At 32.6% G+C, this 15948-nt stretch overlaps 1 protein-coding gene across 3 annotated transcripts in view; it reads right to left on the bottom strand.

Annotated features, from left to right (window-relative positions):
- LOC129221348 (YLP motif-containing protein 1-like) overlaps positions 1-15948 on the bottom strand; it is a 110392-nt gene that overhangs the window by 42476 nt on the left and 51968 nt on the right. For all 3 annotated transcript variants that reach the window (XM_054855816.1, XM_054855817.1, XM_054855818.1), the window contains 6 exons: positions 12757-13031; positions 10735-10872; positions 9931-10038; positions 9360-9445; positions 8243-9277; positions 7462-7709 (listed from right to left, as the gene is read on the bottom strand). In XM_054855816.1, coding sequence (XP_054711791.1) covers positions 7462-7709; positions 8243-9277; positions 9360-9445; positions 9931-10038; positions 10735-10872; positions 12757-13031 — 1890 coding nt within the window. The remainder of the gene's footprint in view (positions 1-7461; positions 7710-8242; positions 9278-9359; positions 9446-9930; positions 10039-10734; positions 10873-12756; positions 13032-15948) is intronic.

Raw genomic sequence — 15948 nt, 5'->3', positions numbered from 1 at the left:
GAAATCATTTTCTACTCCTCTGCTTTTGGCTGAAAAAAAAAACATTTTGTCTAGGTTCCAAAAATTACACTTAAACGGAATCAGTTCAACTGGTTTTGGTTTTTAATTTTAAGTGTTCCGTTAAAAGAAAAACAGGTGCGGGTTTTTAAGCCGTACAGGCTAAAGAAGCCTGCTATGGGAAATTGTTGAATATTCAAAAATAAAAACACTTATTTTTTCAACCGAATTTATTACTTCTCTAGAATGTTTGTTTCAATCGCTACGTGGGATTTTCCCTCATTCCTTAATAAAACTCCATGTTTTACGAATAATTTTAAATCGTATCATGCTGGCTAATGACAAAACATAGACGCATGATCTTACATTTTTTCGGCGAAAAACTTTTTTACTGTGTTTTATTATGCATTCCTTCAATGAATAGCATTTGAAAAGGAAGGCACAGTTGCTAGGTTTGTTGGAGCGTCGTACTGTTAATCAGAATGGCGCCAGTTCGAATCCGTGCCACTAAATATCTCTTTAATGTTTCTTTTTTCCGTCAGATGCTCACATGGGCAGGACTGTATTTGTCACAACCTATTTTTTCACATACAAAATTACTGATTTTTCATGTGTCACTCAGCCACACTTTTAATGATATTTATATTTGCATTGAAAATACGTACAACCAAAAGGGGATCGATGATCAAATTATTACAACATTGTATTTAACGAGGTTTTGTTACTGATGTCTTCAAATTACATGCCTTCTCTTGTGCGCTTACTTTTTTCGGTTTTTCTTCATAATATTCTTTTTTTGAAATTTTTAAAGAGCGAAATGCTTTATGAAACGATTCGAAGTACAGTGCGGAGTTCCGCACGGGTCGACTAGTTATATTCTAGCAAGAGTGGGTCAATTATAATATGCTTATAATGACAATACAATGACAATTATATATATATATATATATATTTAAATATACAATGACAATTCTGGGTACTAAATTCCCTTTAAGCTGATCTTGCCAAAATGAAGTGATAAATCAGCCAAAATGTGACGACTGTGCTAAAATCTCAAGTAACAACATATTCCTCATCATTGAACACCTACTTTAAATTCAAATGATTTTGTAGAATGAATGCAAAAATTTTAATAGCAGGGCTAAATTTAAGTCAGAATGATATCAACTATCCCATCGTCCAAACAAAATTGGTGGCTATAACACAAACGTGCAAGATATTGCATGTTAAGAAATAAGTTTATAGCCTTGAGTTAGGGCTAAGGTAGAACTACATGCAATATCTCATTGGCACTTTCAGCTTCAATGAGATGGCATCTGCCTTCGGCTTGGCTCGTCTATTTCAGACTGATGAGTTCATAACGAGGAGAAAACTGCAGCCTCTGGATGTCATAACCAAACTGTTGGTATAGTGCATGTTTTTTAGAGATAGTTTTAATTATCGGAACAACTTTCACGTTTTACGCCGAGTTAAAAAAGAATCAAGAAACTAATAAAATAATAAATAATTGGGCATACAAAATAAAGTACTATTTTGTTTGAGATTTTATTCTTTGAATATTAGTTTCTCCTCCTATTTAAATAATGTAGCAGCTTTCCACTCTTTCGACTGCTTCATCATCAAATAACTCCTTTCAACGGAAAAATTTTACCTTTAGCAAAACAAAATTGCTTAACTTTAGAATCGATAGTCTTGAGAATTGCAAATCAGTAAAAACATTAATTCTGGAAATTATACTGGAAGAAGTGATTCAGTTCGGACATTCTAATGAACACTAAAATAACATTGCCCATTTATGGAAACAACAAACTAGACTTCATTCATCAGTCGCTATAATTAGATGTCATTCAAGATTTATGGCATTTTTGTAGAAAGTATTCAAGTTGGCAGGTATGATAAATGTTTTTTTTTTCTTTCAATAAATAAAATTTTAAATTGAAAGAAGCAGCAATCAGGGCATAAACAAAAAGGTCAATGAATTCACATCAATATTAACAAACAATCGGGAAAAATAACATCTTTTTGACAATAATTCATGCATTTACATAGTAATTACACACAATATTGCTAAAATTACTAGTTAGGATGCATACTGCTTTGAGCTTTCAGTTTCAGCCCAGAACAATCGCCAAATATTCTGAAATTTGAACTCCCAACTTTCTTAAAAAACAATTGCTGTTATTACAATTTTTACAATTAAAGAACCTAGGTCAGAGTTTCTCTCAAACTGTGAACCTCTTATCAATAACGTTTGTTTAACAATTCAACGACAGATTCATTCCTAACATTAATGAATTTTTCTTTTTTTGACAGACTAGTCAAAAGTCTTAAATAAATGAAGATTTAGATTTGAAACTAAAATGATTGTAGTTGACATAAAATAAAGTAAAATATTATCAAAATGAATGTTCATAGAACACATTTCCACTTTTTTTTCCTCTGAAAATATAAAAATTTAATTGTTTTTGGCACATACTTTAAAAACACTTTAAGGTGAGAAAAAATTATAATCTAAGTTTATTGGTATGAATTTCAAAACAAAGAATACTGCAGTGAGAGTGTAAAAAGGCAGTAACTGGATTTTTTTTTTTTTTTTTGCCATTTATTGAACTTAAGCTTTTTTTGTACAAACTTGCTTATTGGGTTTCTGATGAGGGGGGGGGGGGAACCCCCATATTCTAACATTTCCCTATTGCTGGCATGGAATCCAAAATGCGTTTCTTCAAATATCTCAAAAATTCATTCCTGCAAATACTGCCCTTTGACTTTCCAGACAGCATAAGTTTCATATGCATTTTTTGTGTCATTTCAGTTGTAAATCAAGCGAAAAATAAGATATCCTTACAAACAGCATGTTGAAAATGAAGCCGATCACTACAGACTTTATTTCTAAACAAAGGGTTGCAATTTTTAAAAGTATGAGAACCCCTGGCCTAGGTAAATTAACTTTTTACATTAATGACAAATATAGACAGTTTATACACTTTATAATTTCTAAGAAGTTTCATCAAACTTCTTCACAAAATATTTCTGATTTAATGTTAACACATCAACAAGTTGAACACACAAATTGTTAACACTTAAACCACATATGCTTTTTTTCTATTCTTTACAAATCATGAAAAAGAGTTCGTTCATTACTTAAGCTTCTACACAATAGGGGCTTTACTTAAATATCAATTCATTGTGGCTAATCATCAAAGCAAAATAATTTAGGTAGTGCAGTCAACCATTTCTTCTTTTGCAAGCAAAGTAAAATTGATTCCGAAAACAAGTTTCCAGCTATGTAATATATTTTCTTCTTTTAGCCATTTACTAGAGAAATTTTTTCTATTAGTCTGAATTTTCTTCCAATCGTTTTCCTAAACAGACTTGTACATTTCATTCATTAGCTTCACTCACTTTAACTAAAATTTTGCAACTACTCAAAACTAGTTGGAAGAGAAAAACATCAAAAATCTTTACCCAGAAGAACAGATAAAGGTCACACACTTTTAGAACTTTTTGTGAAATGCTTTGGGAAGCACCCTCACATATATAATAGCCAATGATCAAGTAAAACGCGAATTGCAACAATGAAACTCACGCCACGGCAAGATAATTTGATAATATTTTTTGGTAATATTTGACACGCAGAGAAATGCTTTATTTTGACAGGGCTGAACGGGATCCAGTATCTTAACTGTTTTACTCTTAAGACTCATTTTAGGAGAACGAAGAAACTTAAAAATTGTCAACAATGAACACCATCTACTGGATTTTATGGTTAATCTGCTGGAGTTAGGGTTAAAATTTCAACTATCAAAATATCACAAAACAGGCAATTGATTTGTTCAAATATAGAAGCAATTTTCACCCATCATACCTTGATGGGAGACTTTTTAGTTCAATATGATGCTCTATTCTATACATGCCATAGTTTGTTAACAAACATGCGAGATCTAAGAGAAATATTGACATTTAAGGCTTTTTTCTTTTTTTTGTAATTTAATCAGAAGATACTTCAGTTGTATTTGCTTAAATAACATCAATTTTCCAATTGTCCAGTCCCAGTGTCCAGTCCTAGACACTTCGAATCCTTTTTAATTCTTGCAAGTACTGTCTTCAAATTAATTTAAAAGCAACAATGCATCTGTCAATGTATGAAAGATAATCAATAAGCAACATTTCTCTTTTCTATGATAGTATATTCTTGCAAATTAACTTTCACTTAATCAAATTTCTTCTTTTCTCTCATACTCAACAGTTGACTCAACATGCATTAGTGATAAATAGCAAGTTGAGCAAAGAAATTTCCAGAGTTAAAAAAGTTCATCATTATCATACATTGAAGAGTTCAGTATCATCATAAAATAGATTGGATAATAAGTTTCGACTTTAGAAGGATAAAAAGTTATCTTTCGTTGGATGACAACTTGAAGCAATGTTTTGCCCGATATACCCATTTAAGTGGAAATTTCCAAGCCAAAGATTTCTTAAGAGAGACAAGGCAAAACACATGTTTAACAGACAGTTAACATCAAGTCTCTAAATTGATACACACAACAAGAATTATCTTAATTATGCTGCACAATCCTTCCCTCTATCATTAATGACGATCCAAAATAAATTATGTAAGATGCGTACAATGTTATAATAAAAGGTACTTATGTAAAAAGCATCTATACTTTGTTTTTGGAAAAGATAGACCAAAAGAAAGCAAACAAGTTTGGTTGCCAAAAGGTTTGCCACTACGCCACTTTTGGCAATTTTTTCTGGAATAAAAAAAATAAATAATAAGTAAACCAATATACTGTCTGCTTGGGACTAATTTGTTCCTATTCAACACAAACATGGGGCCAATGTTGCCAAATGGTGTATTTCTTTTAGTCTACCTTTCCCATAAACCCAGCATATGTGGTAAAGTAGAAATTATATCCTTATCATACGTTGTTTCTTTACCCATGTTTAATAAAGCACAAAAAATAATTTTAATGGTGATATGCTTCTGGAGCCCAACATTTCTTTTTTATGCTTCTGCTATTGAAAATTTTCCCTTACTTATTTTTTACTGCATTCAATATTGTCCATTCCGGGAATCTTTTTTAAAAGTTAACAAGGGATCATGCTGTTACACATTTTGCAGTGTGTGTTAATTTAAATTGAATATTTATAAAAAGAGCGGGAAGAATGAAACACAGATTAAGCATTAAACTGAGTTACTTGTGTAGAGAATCTACTACAGAGTATACTTTTTGTTTTAATATTGCTTTTGTTCAGAAAATGATAAATATGCATCACTGTTGTCAAGTAATTAAAAATTTAGAGGACATATGTTCAAAATTACGCATCATTTTTCAAAATAATGGCTATTTGGCACACATATAATGCATTTATACCACGTAGATACATTAAAAAGATATTTTATAATTGTAGTTATAAAGAGTATTTCTGCTCTATTAATAACAAGCATTTAAAAAAAATCATTAATATTTCATTTGTAATAGAGAATTAAAACCGAGATGTCATGATCACGCCTCAAATAAGCTTGCCAATCGTCTTGGGACAATTTTTAACAAACCTAACATAAATAACATGAAATACACTGCCAACTCGGTCATTCCAGCCGAGGACTGCAGTTTGTGCTTATTAGCACTCATCAGTCCGGCATAGGAAGTGACTGAGCTCGAGGTAACCTCTTAAGGAAGCCAAAAAAGACAAACTGGTAGCTAATATAGAATTAGCCATGACCATTCCTATGCCGGGCTGAATAGCGCTAATAAGCACAAAACTGCAGTCCTCGGATGGAATGACTGAACTGGCGGTGTATTTCATGCATTTCTGCCTTAGCCCTTGCTGTAGGGCAGTAACTTACTGAAACACACATGAATAAGTTTGTAAAAAAAATTACTAAACAGAAATCTACATAAAAAGTTTAAAATGTCAAAACTGAAGAAGAATTTGTTCATTCATTTACGTTAATTACAGGTTATAAAACAGATAAGTTAGGAAAGAAAAAAATTATTACAATGAAAAATTTTCGTCGGATAACTCAGCATTTTAGTTTGGAAAGCCGATTGATTTTGGTTGCAAAATGCGAACGACTGCTTTCTAAAAGATATATTGTTGTATTTATAGAATAAATAATTTGTTAATAACTAGGAACAGCTAAGATTGTTTTCATTGCAATATGTGCCACAGCATCCCCAATTACTATTATAACTTTGCTTCAATCATTTTATACATTTCTATGCATCACCTTCAAGCTGATATTCATACATTATTTGCAAATAAATTTTTTATAAATGTACAATTCTTTGGATAAATATCAAATGCAGTAAAAGCCCACTAGTTAGAAAAATGAAGCTAGCATTGTGATATAGACACATGAAGTAAGATTAAAAATTTGCATGAATTTTGAAAACATTTTTGAAATTATGAATAAGAAAATAAGAAATGTTCAGGAAAGATGAAAACGTTTTCTTGGAGCAGAACTTTACAAAAAGTGTTCTAAGTCTCTTAAGTTGCGAGTTTGAATAGCTGTTACACTTTAATGAATCGCATTTTGTGTGTTTGACAACAAAGGGAAAGTAAAATTTTTACATTTAACTGAAAGGTTAAAGGAATAGCTAAAACGGTTACAATTGAAGAGCACCCCCCCAAAAAAAAAATGTAAGTACAAGTACAAAACTTATTCCTTTTCAGAAGAAAAACTTTAAAAAACAGTGCTTCAATTACATGAACAAAATTAAATATAAATTTAAGCTCAGCAACAACTTGTTGACTTTGACTGTGAAGAGAGTGATCTTTTCCGACCACAGCTTGTATACTCTAACATTCATAGTTACTCTCATACCCGTTTCCAACATAAAATAATATATCCTTGAAAGTTATCATAAGGATCCATTATTCATTATAAAATGAGTTTTGTCCTATAAAAAAATTTTTTATACATCGGTATCATAAGGCCGCCTTCACGAGGTAAGTTAGTTGAATCAACTATCAAATGGGCGGTTGTTAGGGAATGTCTCCCGGTTGAAAAGTGAAGGATTACCTCAGCATTCTTCATAGGATAGTTAACTGTGTTCATCAAACTAGACTCAGTGCCACTACCACTCCAGTCCCGATGAGTGCAATTCACTTTTTAGTTGATTACACATATCAGGACATTGCCAAGTGTTTGTTCTACATACGAGTAAACTAGTCAAGAGTCAACATGATTTGATTTTGACAGCATTGTGGTGCAGTTGCTCGATCGATTTGGCTTATTTGAAGAAAAGTTGATTCAACTAAGTTGCCTTGTGTGAAGACAACAAAAAACGCCAGTCAACTAGTAAACAGACAACTTTTCCGAAAATTGATTCCACTTACTCCCTCGTGTGTAGGAGGCCTAAGAATGAAAAATCTGAAAGACTTTTATTTCACCCACAGTTAGATCCAATCAGTTAACAATTTTAATTTAATAAATTAAAAGCATCTACTTACCTCTATATTGCCCTACATCATTTTGAAAATCCGACTCAAAATCATAATGAGGATTATAATCTTCACCCATTACAGCAGCAGCAGGTCTATGAGTATAATCTATTGTCTTTCCTCCTCTTCCAGGAGGACCATCTCCAAAGAAACGATCTTCTGGAAATCGTCCACGTCCTGGGAATCCTGGATCGAAATTTGGACGCATACCTCTTCCACGAGGCATTCTTGGAGGTCCATCTCCAGGAAAGCCAAATCTAAAAGAAACGATGAAATACATGAAAAATATTTTTTTTTAAGTTAAAATTTCAAATATATACTATCATAGCATCATTGTTATACTCTAATTTATAAAACTTGCAAACGTACTAAGCAGTGGGTGGATTCAGGTTTTTATTTTTAGGTCCGCATTTTCTGTAAAAAAGAAATTGTGCACTTTTTGAGCTATAACCAGGGGATCAGTATATATCTAGGGTTCGCTATACTGGAGTTTGACTGTAGCATCTTTGCCTTCATGATGTCCTATATTAGCACCCTACTCATATATAGCTTTACATTGCTGCACTTATTGTGATGTAGGACATGAGAAGCACAGTGAGTTTTTTCAGAAAATTTTTAATAAATTATTTGGGTTTTCAGAGTTTTACCAATGTGTGAAAACACAAAAGGTGGCAGGAATAACAATGGTTGATAGATAGCACAAATTCAAAATAAAATCTTCAAAAACAAAGTTGTAATGCTATTGTTAGTTTGTGTTTTAATTGTTTTAGTTTTCTAATTTTTAACATACCTGTCAGCAGGTGGGAAATCTGGTCCAAATCCCTCTTCGCCCATGCCAGGTTGAAATGGGGGAGGTCCAAATCTGTCAAACTCTCCTCGGGGCATTCTTCGACCTCTCCCTGGGAAGCGCCCACGTCCAGGTCCATATCTATCATCAAAAGGAGGAAACTCGTCTCTGAAAGGTGGTGGACCAAACATATTGCCATCAGGAGGATACTGATCAAAATCTGGACCACCAAAACGGTCATCCATTGGTCCTTGAGGAAAGTCTTCTGGTCCAGGAAGAAACCTTTCAGCATCAGGACCATGAGGAAATCTATCAGGGCCACCTTGAAATCTCCCGGGACCAGGTGGAAATCCTTCATCCTCACAAGGAAATCTTTCATTTTCTGGTCCAAATCTAGAGCCTTTAGTCGGGAACCTATCATTCTCTGGAGGAAATCTCTCATCACATTGAGGAAACTCTTCATTTTCAGACTGAAATCTATCTTTACCAGGGGGGAACCTTTCATTATAAGGATGACCAGCAAATGGTTCACTAAACTCATCGGGAGGATAAGCTTGTAATCCTTTCTGTGATGAGAATCTATCCTCTGGTTTAAAGTTTTGTCTTTGTGCAGATTTATCATCACCAGGAAATGGTCTTGGGGGTCCTTGATCAGGAGCAAAGTCTCCAATATCGTCTGGTGGATATTCATATGGTGGTGGGCCTTCATCGAAAGGTGGCTGCTCCCCTTCAAAAGGTGGTTGTCCACCATCAAAAGGTGGTTGTTCGCCTTCAAAAGGAGGTTGTCTACCTTCAAAACCGGGTGGTCTTTTATCAAATGGGGGTCGCGCACCATCAAATGGTGGTTGTCTCTCATTAAAAGGTGGTTGCCTATCATCAAATGACTGCCTGTTCCCAAAGGGAGGTCTCATATCAAATGGGGGTTGCCTTCCTCCAAATGGCGGTTGCCCATCATCAAATGGAGACTGTCCATCATCAAAAGGTGGCATCTGTCCTTCAAATGGAGGTGGAGCCCCATCGAGTCTGCCATCATGAGCACTAAAGGAATTAAGATTCCAGTTTTATCACAGAAACTAAGACAATTATTTTTCATTAAGATTATGATTAGATATAAAATTACCTAGCAGGAAACTTTAATGGAGGAGTAGGTAAAAGAGATTGACTTCTACCACCACTTGACTGCTGCTCCATTTCAGGGCCATCAGACTGGAAAAAAAAAGAAAAAGCATTTTACTTAACTAATCATCACATTATGGAAAAATTTAATTCCAAAAACAATGATTTAAAAATTTATACATATAAAAAATGCTGTGTGTGGGCACGTTTAATTTCTTTAAATCCAGTTTATGTTCCGATCTTCGCCAAATTTGGCACAGAGGTCCTTTGATGCTCAGAAATCCACATGGAGTTCTTACCTCCTTGTGAAATGCTTTATGCCTATTAACGACTGAATTTTTTAAAAATTTTTAAAAATCCAAAGAGGTCTAAATTTAAATTTTGAGTCATAAAAGTGCTCTTTTCTACATGTTGAAAAAAAATTTTACACCTTTTTTTCCCTTTCAATTAAGACTGATTGTTGAACATGTGTGACTTGAGATTTTTATAAGCAGACAGTGCAACCAAATTAGGTATAAATAGAAATTAAGATTCAACTCAATTGGTCTTAGAACTACCACACGTAAGATACACACCCATCTGCTTTGTCCACCCCTTCCTCTTGCACGGCCTCGTCCTCTCATGCCTCTTGCTCCTCGTCCACCTCGCCCACCACGGCCAAATTTCATTTCTGACTGGAAATCCTAGTGGAGGAAAAAGAAAACAAAATGAGCAAAACAATGACTTCATGTTGACTTTATAGTTGTTGTATAAAAAGTCAATGACTTTATAGTTGTTGTATAAAAGATACTATAACTGTTACATCATGTTTAATTTTCCACAATGCAATTCTCAAGCAATAAAGATGTATTTTAATAAAGATCAAATAATTTGCTTCAGAAAATAATTTTTCTTTGTTTTTTAACAATGCATATTAATTTGTAAAAAAATTCTGCTCCTGTTTTTCTCAACAGTACTACATTTTACAACAGGTCTAGCGACTGTCTAGAGATCAGAGACCAATGTTTATTTTCAATGCTTTAAGTAGAGTTATAAATAAAGCTAAGGACCTTGGTTATTTAACTCACTTGAAACACCTATGAAACCTATATCCCCCCCCCCCCACCCCATCTAGTATTTTTATAGCTTGCTTTTGCACACACAAGTCAAACTCTTCTTTTTCTTTTTCAAGCGTTGAAGAATGGTGCTGATCCTTAACACTTCTGTATGACACTTTTGAAGCAATCCCTCTCTCTTTAAAAATTCTGTGACTTAATTCTACTAATCCTGCAATCCTCTTTTTATTTCATCAGTCTTTTTTTTTTTAGATTTTAGATTAAGTTTCTGCCGACTATTTACTCATCATACATGTGTTAAAAATTTCAAAAAAATTTGCTTACCTCCATTTCTGGTGGAAACATATTAGGATTTTCATATCCTTCAAAATTTTGGTATTCTTCAGGATTATTTTCATTTGTTCTTTGATTATAATTGTATCCATCCCTGTTCTGGTCAAAATTTTGAGCACCTTTCATATTCTAAAACAGAGAAAAAAAATAAAGTACTACAGAAATTCAAATGTAACTGAGAATTTTATATAATTTTACCAGCAAAATTTGAAATTGCATTCTATAAAATGCCCAGGCATTGTATATTATACCTAAACAAGCTGGCAATATATGAAATGATTAATATTTCACACATAACCTAAACATTCTATATAATGACAAATGAGAAACTGGCAAAGTATGAAATACATCTCAGATTAGTTTTGAATATCACATGACAAAGGCAACAAACTATGGGAAAAGGTGAAACTAAATAGATTATGCAACAAAAAAAGCCAGTTTCAAAACACATGGACAAAATTGTAATGACAGTGGATTAAACCAATATGATGAAGAAATGTTTACTAAAGAGATTTGTTTCTTATTCTTGTTTGAATGTTTTAAAAAAACGAGTGATACACTTGCACGCAAAAAAGCGTCAAAAAAAATCATATCTTTTGTATCTATACAACATTATTTATATCATAACTTTATCAGGAACCTTTTTAAAACTTTGCCTAAAAAGCATTTGTCATTCTATTGAATGCCTAAGTATTATATACAATGCCCCAGCATTACTCAATGTTTAGGCACGCAAAAGCTGAATACTAAAAAATTTGTGACGTATGTTGCAGAACAGCTGCATCGACTGCAGAACAATTTATACCAAAGTAATTTGCTTTTATATTTTGTGGTTTAAATTTACATTGACTTTTAAAAACAAACTAATTTTCATGTGATACTTTTGCTAACAATTAAAATAAATAATTACAGCTGCAGTAATACATACTCTGCACGTTGAAAAGTAAGTTTGATTTTTACTATCTAAACCTCCCCCCCCCTAGCGTTTTATTAATAGTACCCCTGTTAAAAATTCAGTATCTTTTATCATTTGCCAGAGATGTTGAACTTATTTTGTTTAAGTTAATTCGTAACTTTGCACATTGAAAAGCAAGTTTAAATTTTATTATCTAGCTTTTATTTTTCCTAGCATTTTATCACTAATAACCCTGTTAAAAATTCAGTGTCTTTTTATACCTGCCAGAGATTTTGAACTTATTTCATTTAAGACATTTAGTAAATATCATCAGCAAATAAAAAATCAATTGTTCTTTCTTTTCTTAAAAGACATAAAACGTAAAAACTTACTGGGTTGGATTAAAAATAGAAAAAATTAAAAAATAAATATAGAAACATACTTTCTCAAAAACTTCACACATTTAAATTCTTTGTGCAGCTTCTGATAATTCTATCTTTCTGCACTTATTTTCCCATTTTCAATTTTCAAATTTGTATATTTAAAAAAAATCTTTTAAATTTAAAAACTACTATTCAACATTTCAATTTAGCTGCAGCGTGTTCACAAAAGTTACCACTATCAGCTAACTTTATAAATACACACTTTTTTACACTATAAATTGCGATGAACTACTTTTGCAGAGCAAGAAAATATACATGAACAGAAAAAAAGTAGCTACTATTTTTTCCAGATAGCTCGAATTTCTAAAGGATAAAAACGATGGGCCCCCATATGCAAAACTGTAAGAGGGGGAGGGGGCTCAGAAATTTTAAAAATAGTTTAGCAGGAGGTTTTCCCCCTGGAGGCAGATTTCAGGACAGATTAGAGTCATTAAAATTTGACATTTTTAATTATTTATTCATTAATGGCTGGAGAAATATTTTTATATTTTTGCAAAGAAAAAAGGACTAAAAGCAAGGAAGTTCTAATTTCCAAAGAGGGGCTAGAGCCCCCCCCTTGCCCCCCTATATGGGCGCTCTTGAAAAACATGTATGTAATTAAAATTGCAACTTCCGAGTCTCATTTATACTAGAGTTATTCAAGTGTATTTAAGCATACATAAATAGTTCACATACCATATTGGGGTCATTGAAATTCATTGTCATAGAAGCATTCTGATCGGCCGATAATGATTGATTTGCTAGAGAAGGAGCACCAAAATTTGATGGAGGAATATTTTGCCCAGTAAAGGGTGGAGGTGGCATAGCAGTTTGGGCACCAGGAACAGCTCCAGGATACATATATGGCTGCATGTACATAAACTGGTTGGGTGGGTAAAACATATTTGGAGCTGCAGCTGCTGTGGGATCTGCTACTGTAGTTACATTTGTCTGACTATTTAAATCAACACCTGAAATATAAGTATGAACCAATGTGAAATATAAAATAGTAATAATGATTTTAAAAAATATTAAAAAGCAACAGTAAATGAACTCCACTTAGAATTAAATATGTACTAGTTGAAATTTTAACTCCAATAGTTTGCTTTAAAGCCAAATGATTTCATGGGGTTTTAACTTTTAAGTTGACAAATAAAAAAGTGCTACTTCTTTCAGAGAGCTTGATATATGATAGTAATATTTTAAAAAAGCAGTAAAAACCAAAAACAGCACTTCAAAAAAAAAATAATAATAATAAGAGTGGATTTGATGCTTAGAGATAACAAAAACTATATATATACATGATTAATTTGCAGAAATATCATACAAGTGTAATTTGTAGATTTTATTTCATTCCTAGAAAAGAAGGGCATAGTTAAATTTTTCAGGGGTGTTAGTTGATGCTAATGAAATTTCTGGAAATTTGGTGCAAAACATTAGAATAGTGATGTTTCAAAACTTGCAATATCCATTTTAAGAAATTAGGATAAGAGGAGTTTTGTTTTGGGGTCTGAATATTATATAAACATTATTGGATATCAGTGGTCAATATATATTTTCTAATAGGGGAATGCAGGGCAAAGTGAAATAGTTTTGACGATTGAGCTTTTTCAAAAAGAACAAATTGGAAATTTCTTTTGAAAATTACAGTACATAAAGAAGGAACATTCTGTTTTATAATAAAACTTGCATTGAAACATTTATTTTTGGCAGTAAAATTGTGCCTTACAAAAAAAAGTGGATATCTTTTTTCATGGGACAAAGTGAAAAATGAAATATATATATTAGAGTTTCCAATCCCGCTCCAAATTCAGTCCCCAGGGATTTCGGCATTGTAAAGTGCCAATCCCGCGGGATTGACTTTATTTTTCAAAAAATTAAGGTTTTAGGACAAAGAGAAAAAGTTGTGCCTTTTAGGATGGACTGTTTTTATTACTTGAATTAGTAGTCTTCTTGAATTCCGTATAGCAATTGTCAAGTACTCCAAAGCCAGATCCTAATTAGCAACCATCGTTTGGTAAGCAAAAGTGTGCCGCTCGTATGGAATGGTAAAAGATTTTTACTCTAAAAGTAATGCACTTGATGAAAACACCTGATGTGGCTCTACTGCAATTGGTTTTACTAAAATTAAATAATTGTGGACAGTTAGAAAAAGATCCGCATTAACTTCACCACCTTCTGAAATAGATTTCTCTTTTTATGCTGGGTTTTTGCCCAAGAACTGCAAATTTCGGTCAAAAACGATATCTGTTGGATATGTGTTTTGCTGTATCCGATTTAACTTGCATTGATAATACCTTTGTTGCTTCAATAACGTTGATCACTGTATAAGTAAATTTGATTCATTACAGTAAGGGGTGAATACTGCTTGATTTCACCAAGTCACAGTCTCTGTAAAAGTTTGTTTGGATAACTTCTGGATACATTTTAGTGATGGTTTTTAAAAATACTTTTTACGCATTTTCTCAATTGCTGAACGTATGAAAATTGAAACTTCCCATGAGAATACCCAGTCATTCTCAGAAAAATATACTCAATTTTTATTGTGTTCTGAAATAGTAAATCCATTGTTGGTCATTTGAGACAAAGTTTTACTTGCTCTTCTTGTAGATATATGAGGAGGAAGATTCAAACTTCAGATGATGCTTGTGAAAATAATCATTTTATGAGTGGCAAAAGCTGGAAAACACTTGAATCTAAAGAAATTTGCAGGATTGGGATTCCCGCGGGATTGAGAGCAAAATCCTGCTAAATATCCTGCGGGAACCCACGGGATTTGGGATTGGAAACCCTTATATATATATATATATATATTGATTGTAAAATATTTTTGAACAAATTTATGAGCAAAATAAAAGGATAATTGAATAAATAAAAGGAAAATAAAACAATAAACTAATAAATTAATATATCAAAGGAAATTATTAATTAATATCAAAGGAAAATAAATAAGTGAATTATTTTATGAAGGAAGGCAAATAAATTAGTTAATAAATGAAAACGTAAGTGATTTAGTAAATGATTGAATGAGTAAACAAAATAAACAATTTCACTTTGCCTTGCATGTACTTAACTCATTATAAAAAATATTAAAAATACAAATTGCTATATATTAACTAAATAAATACTGCACCGAGTATTAGAAGGTCCCAATTAATATTTAAAATGTTAATAACAATAACTTCATCATTTGATAATATCAAAATAATTTTTGACTTGCAACAAAATATTACAATTTTGATTATCAATTTTTGAAAATTGCTTATAATATAATATGCTTTGATTTTCAGAGGCGATTTCTTCTTGACTAGAATAGATTACATATGTTACAACATAGATAAAATATTACGAGGTAAGAGGTGCTAAAAGTGGAGTAAATATTTTACCATTTCACTTTGCCCTACTTATATCCAGTATTGAAGTGAAAGGGTGCCATATTTTAAAAAAGGGGGGGGGGGCATCATTAAAAACACTTGTCACTACTCATTTACAAGTTAAGTTTCCTCTTAGAAATTTGATTGCTGTGGTGATAGCAAAAGCAGAGTTGACGAGAGGCCATCTCAGCGAAGTTGAAATCTAGGGGTCCTTACCCTTAGGGGGTCTCGGCTCGGGATGAGAGTAGAATAAATTTGACAAGTTTTCACTGAACCAACAGGGAGCCCGCCTCGATTCTCAGCAGCCCTGGGCAACTGAGTTTATTTAGATCAGCTAATAAGAAATTTTACCCCGATATAGAAAGAAAAAATTCCTAGAAAACTGGGCATTCAATTTCACCACCATCTAATTTCTACTTTCTTTTATCTCTACAGAAAAAGCTTTTCGCTTAACCAGGTTAGCGTCATAATCAGCAACAAAATTTAAAATCGGCAAAAACCGCAAAAATAACAT

Source organism: Uloborus diversus, chromosome 4 (assembly GCF_026930045.1).
Source record: "Uloborus diversus isolate 005 chromosome 4, Udiv.v.3.1, whole genome shotgun sequence".
In the NCBI taxonomy this organism is placed as follows: domain Eukaryota; kingdom Metazoa; phylum Arthropoda; class Arachnida; order Araneae; family Uloboridae; genus Uloborus; species Uloborus diversus.
The sequence above is the reverse complement of the archived record's forward strand: the minus strand, read 5'-3'. Positions and strand labels throughout refer to the sequence as shown.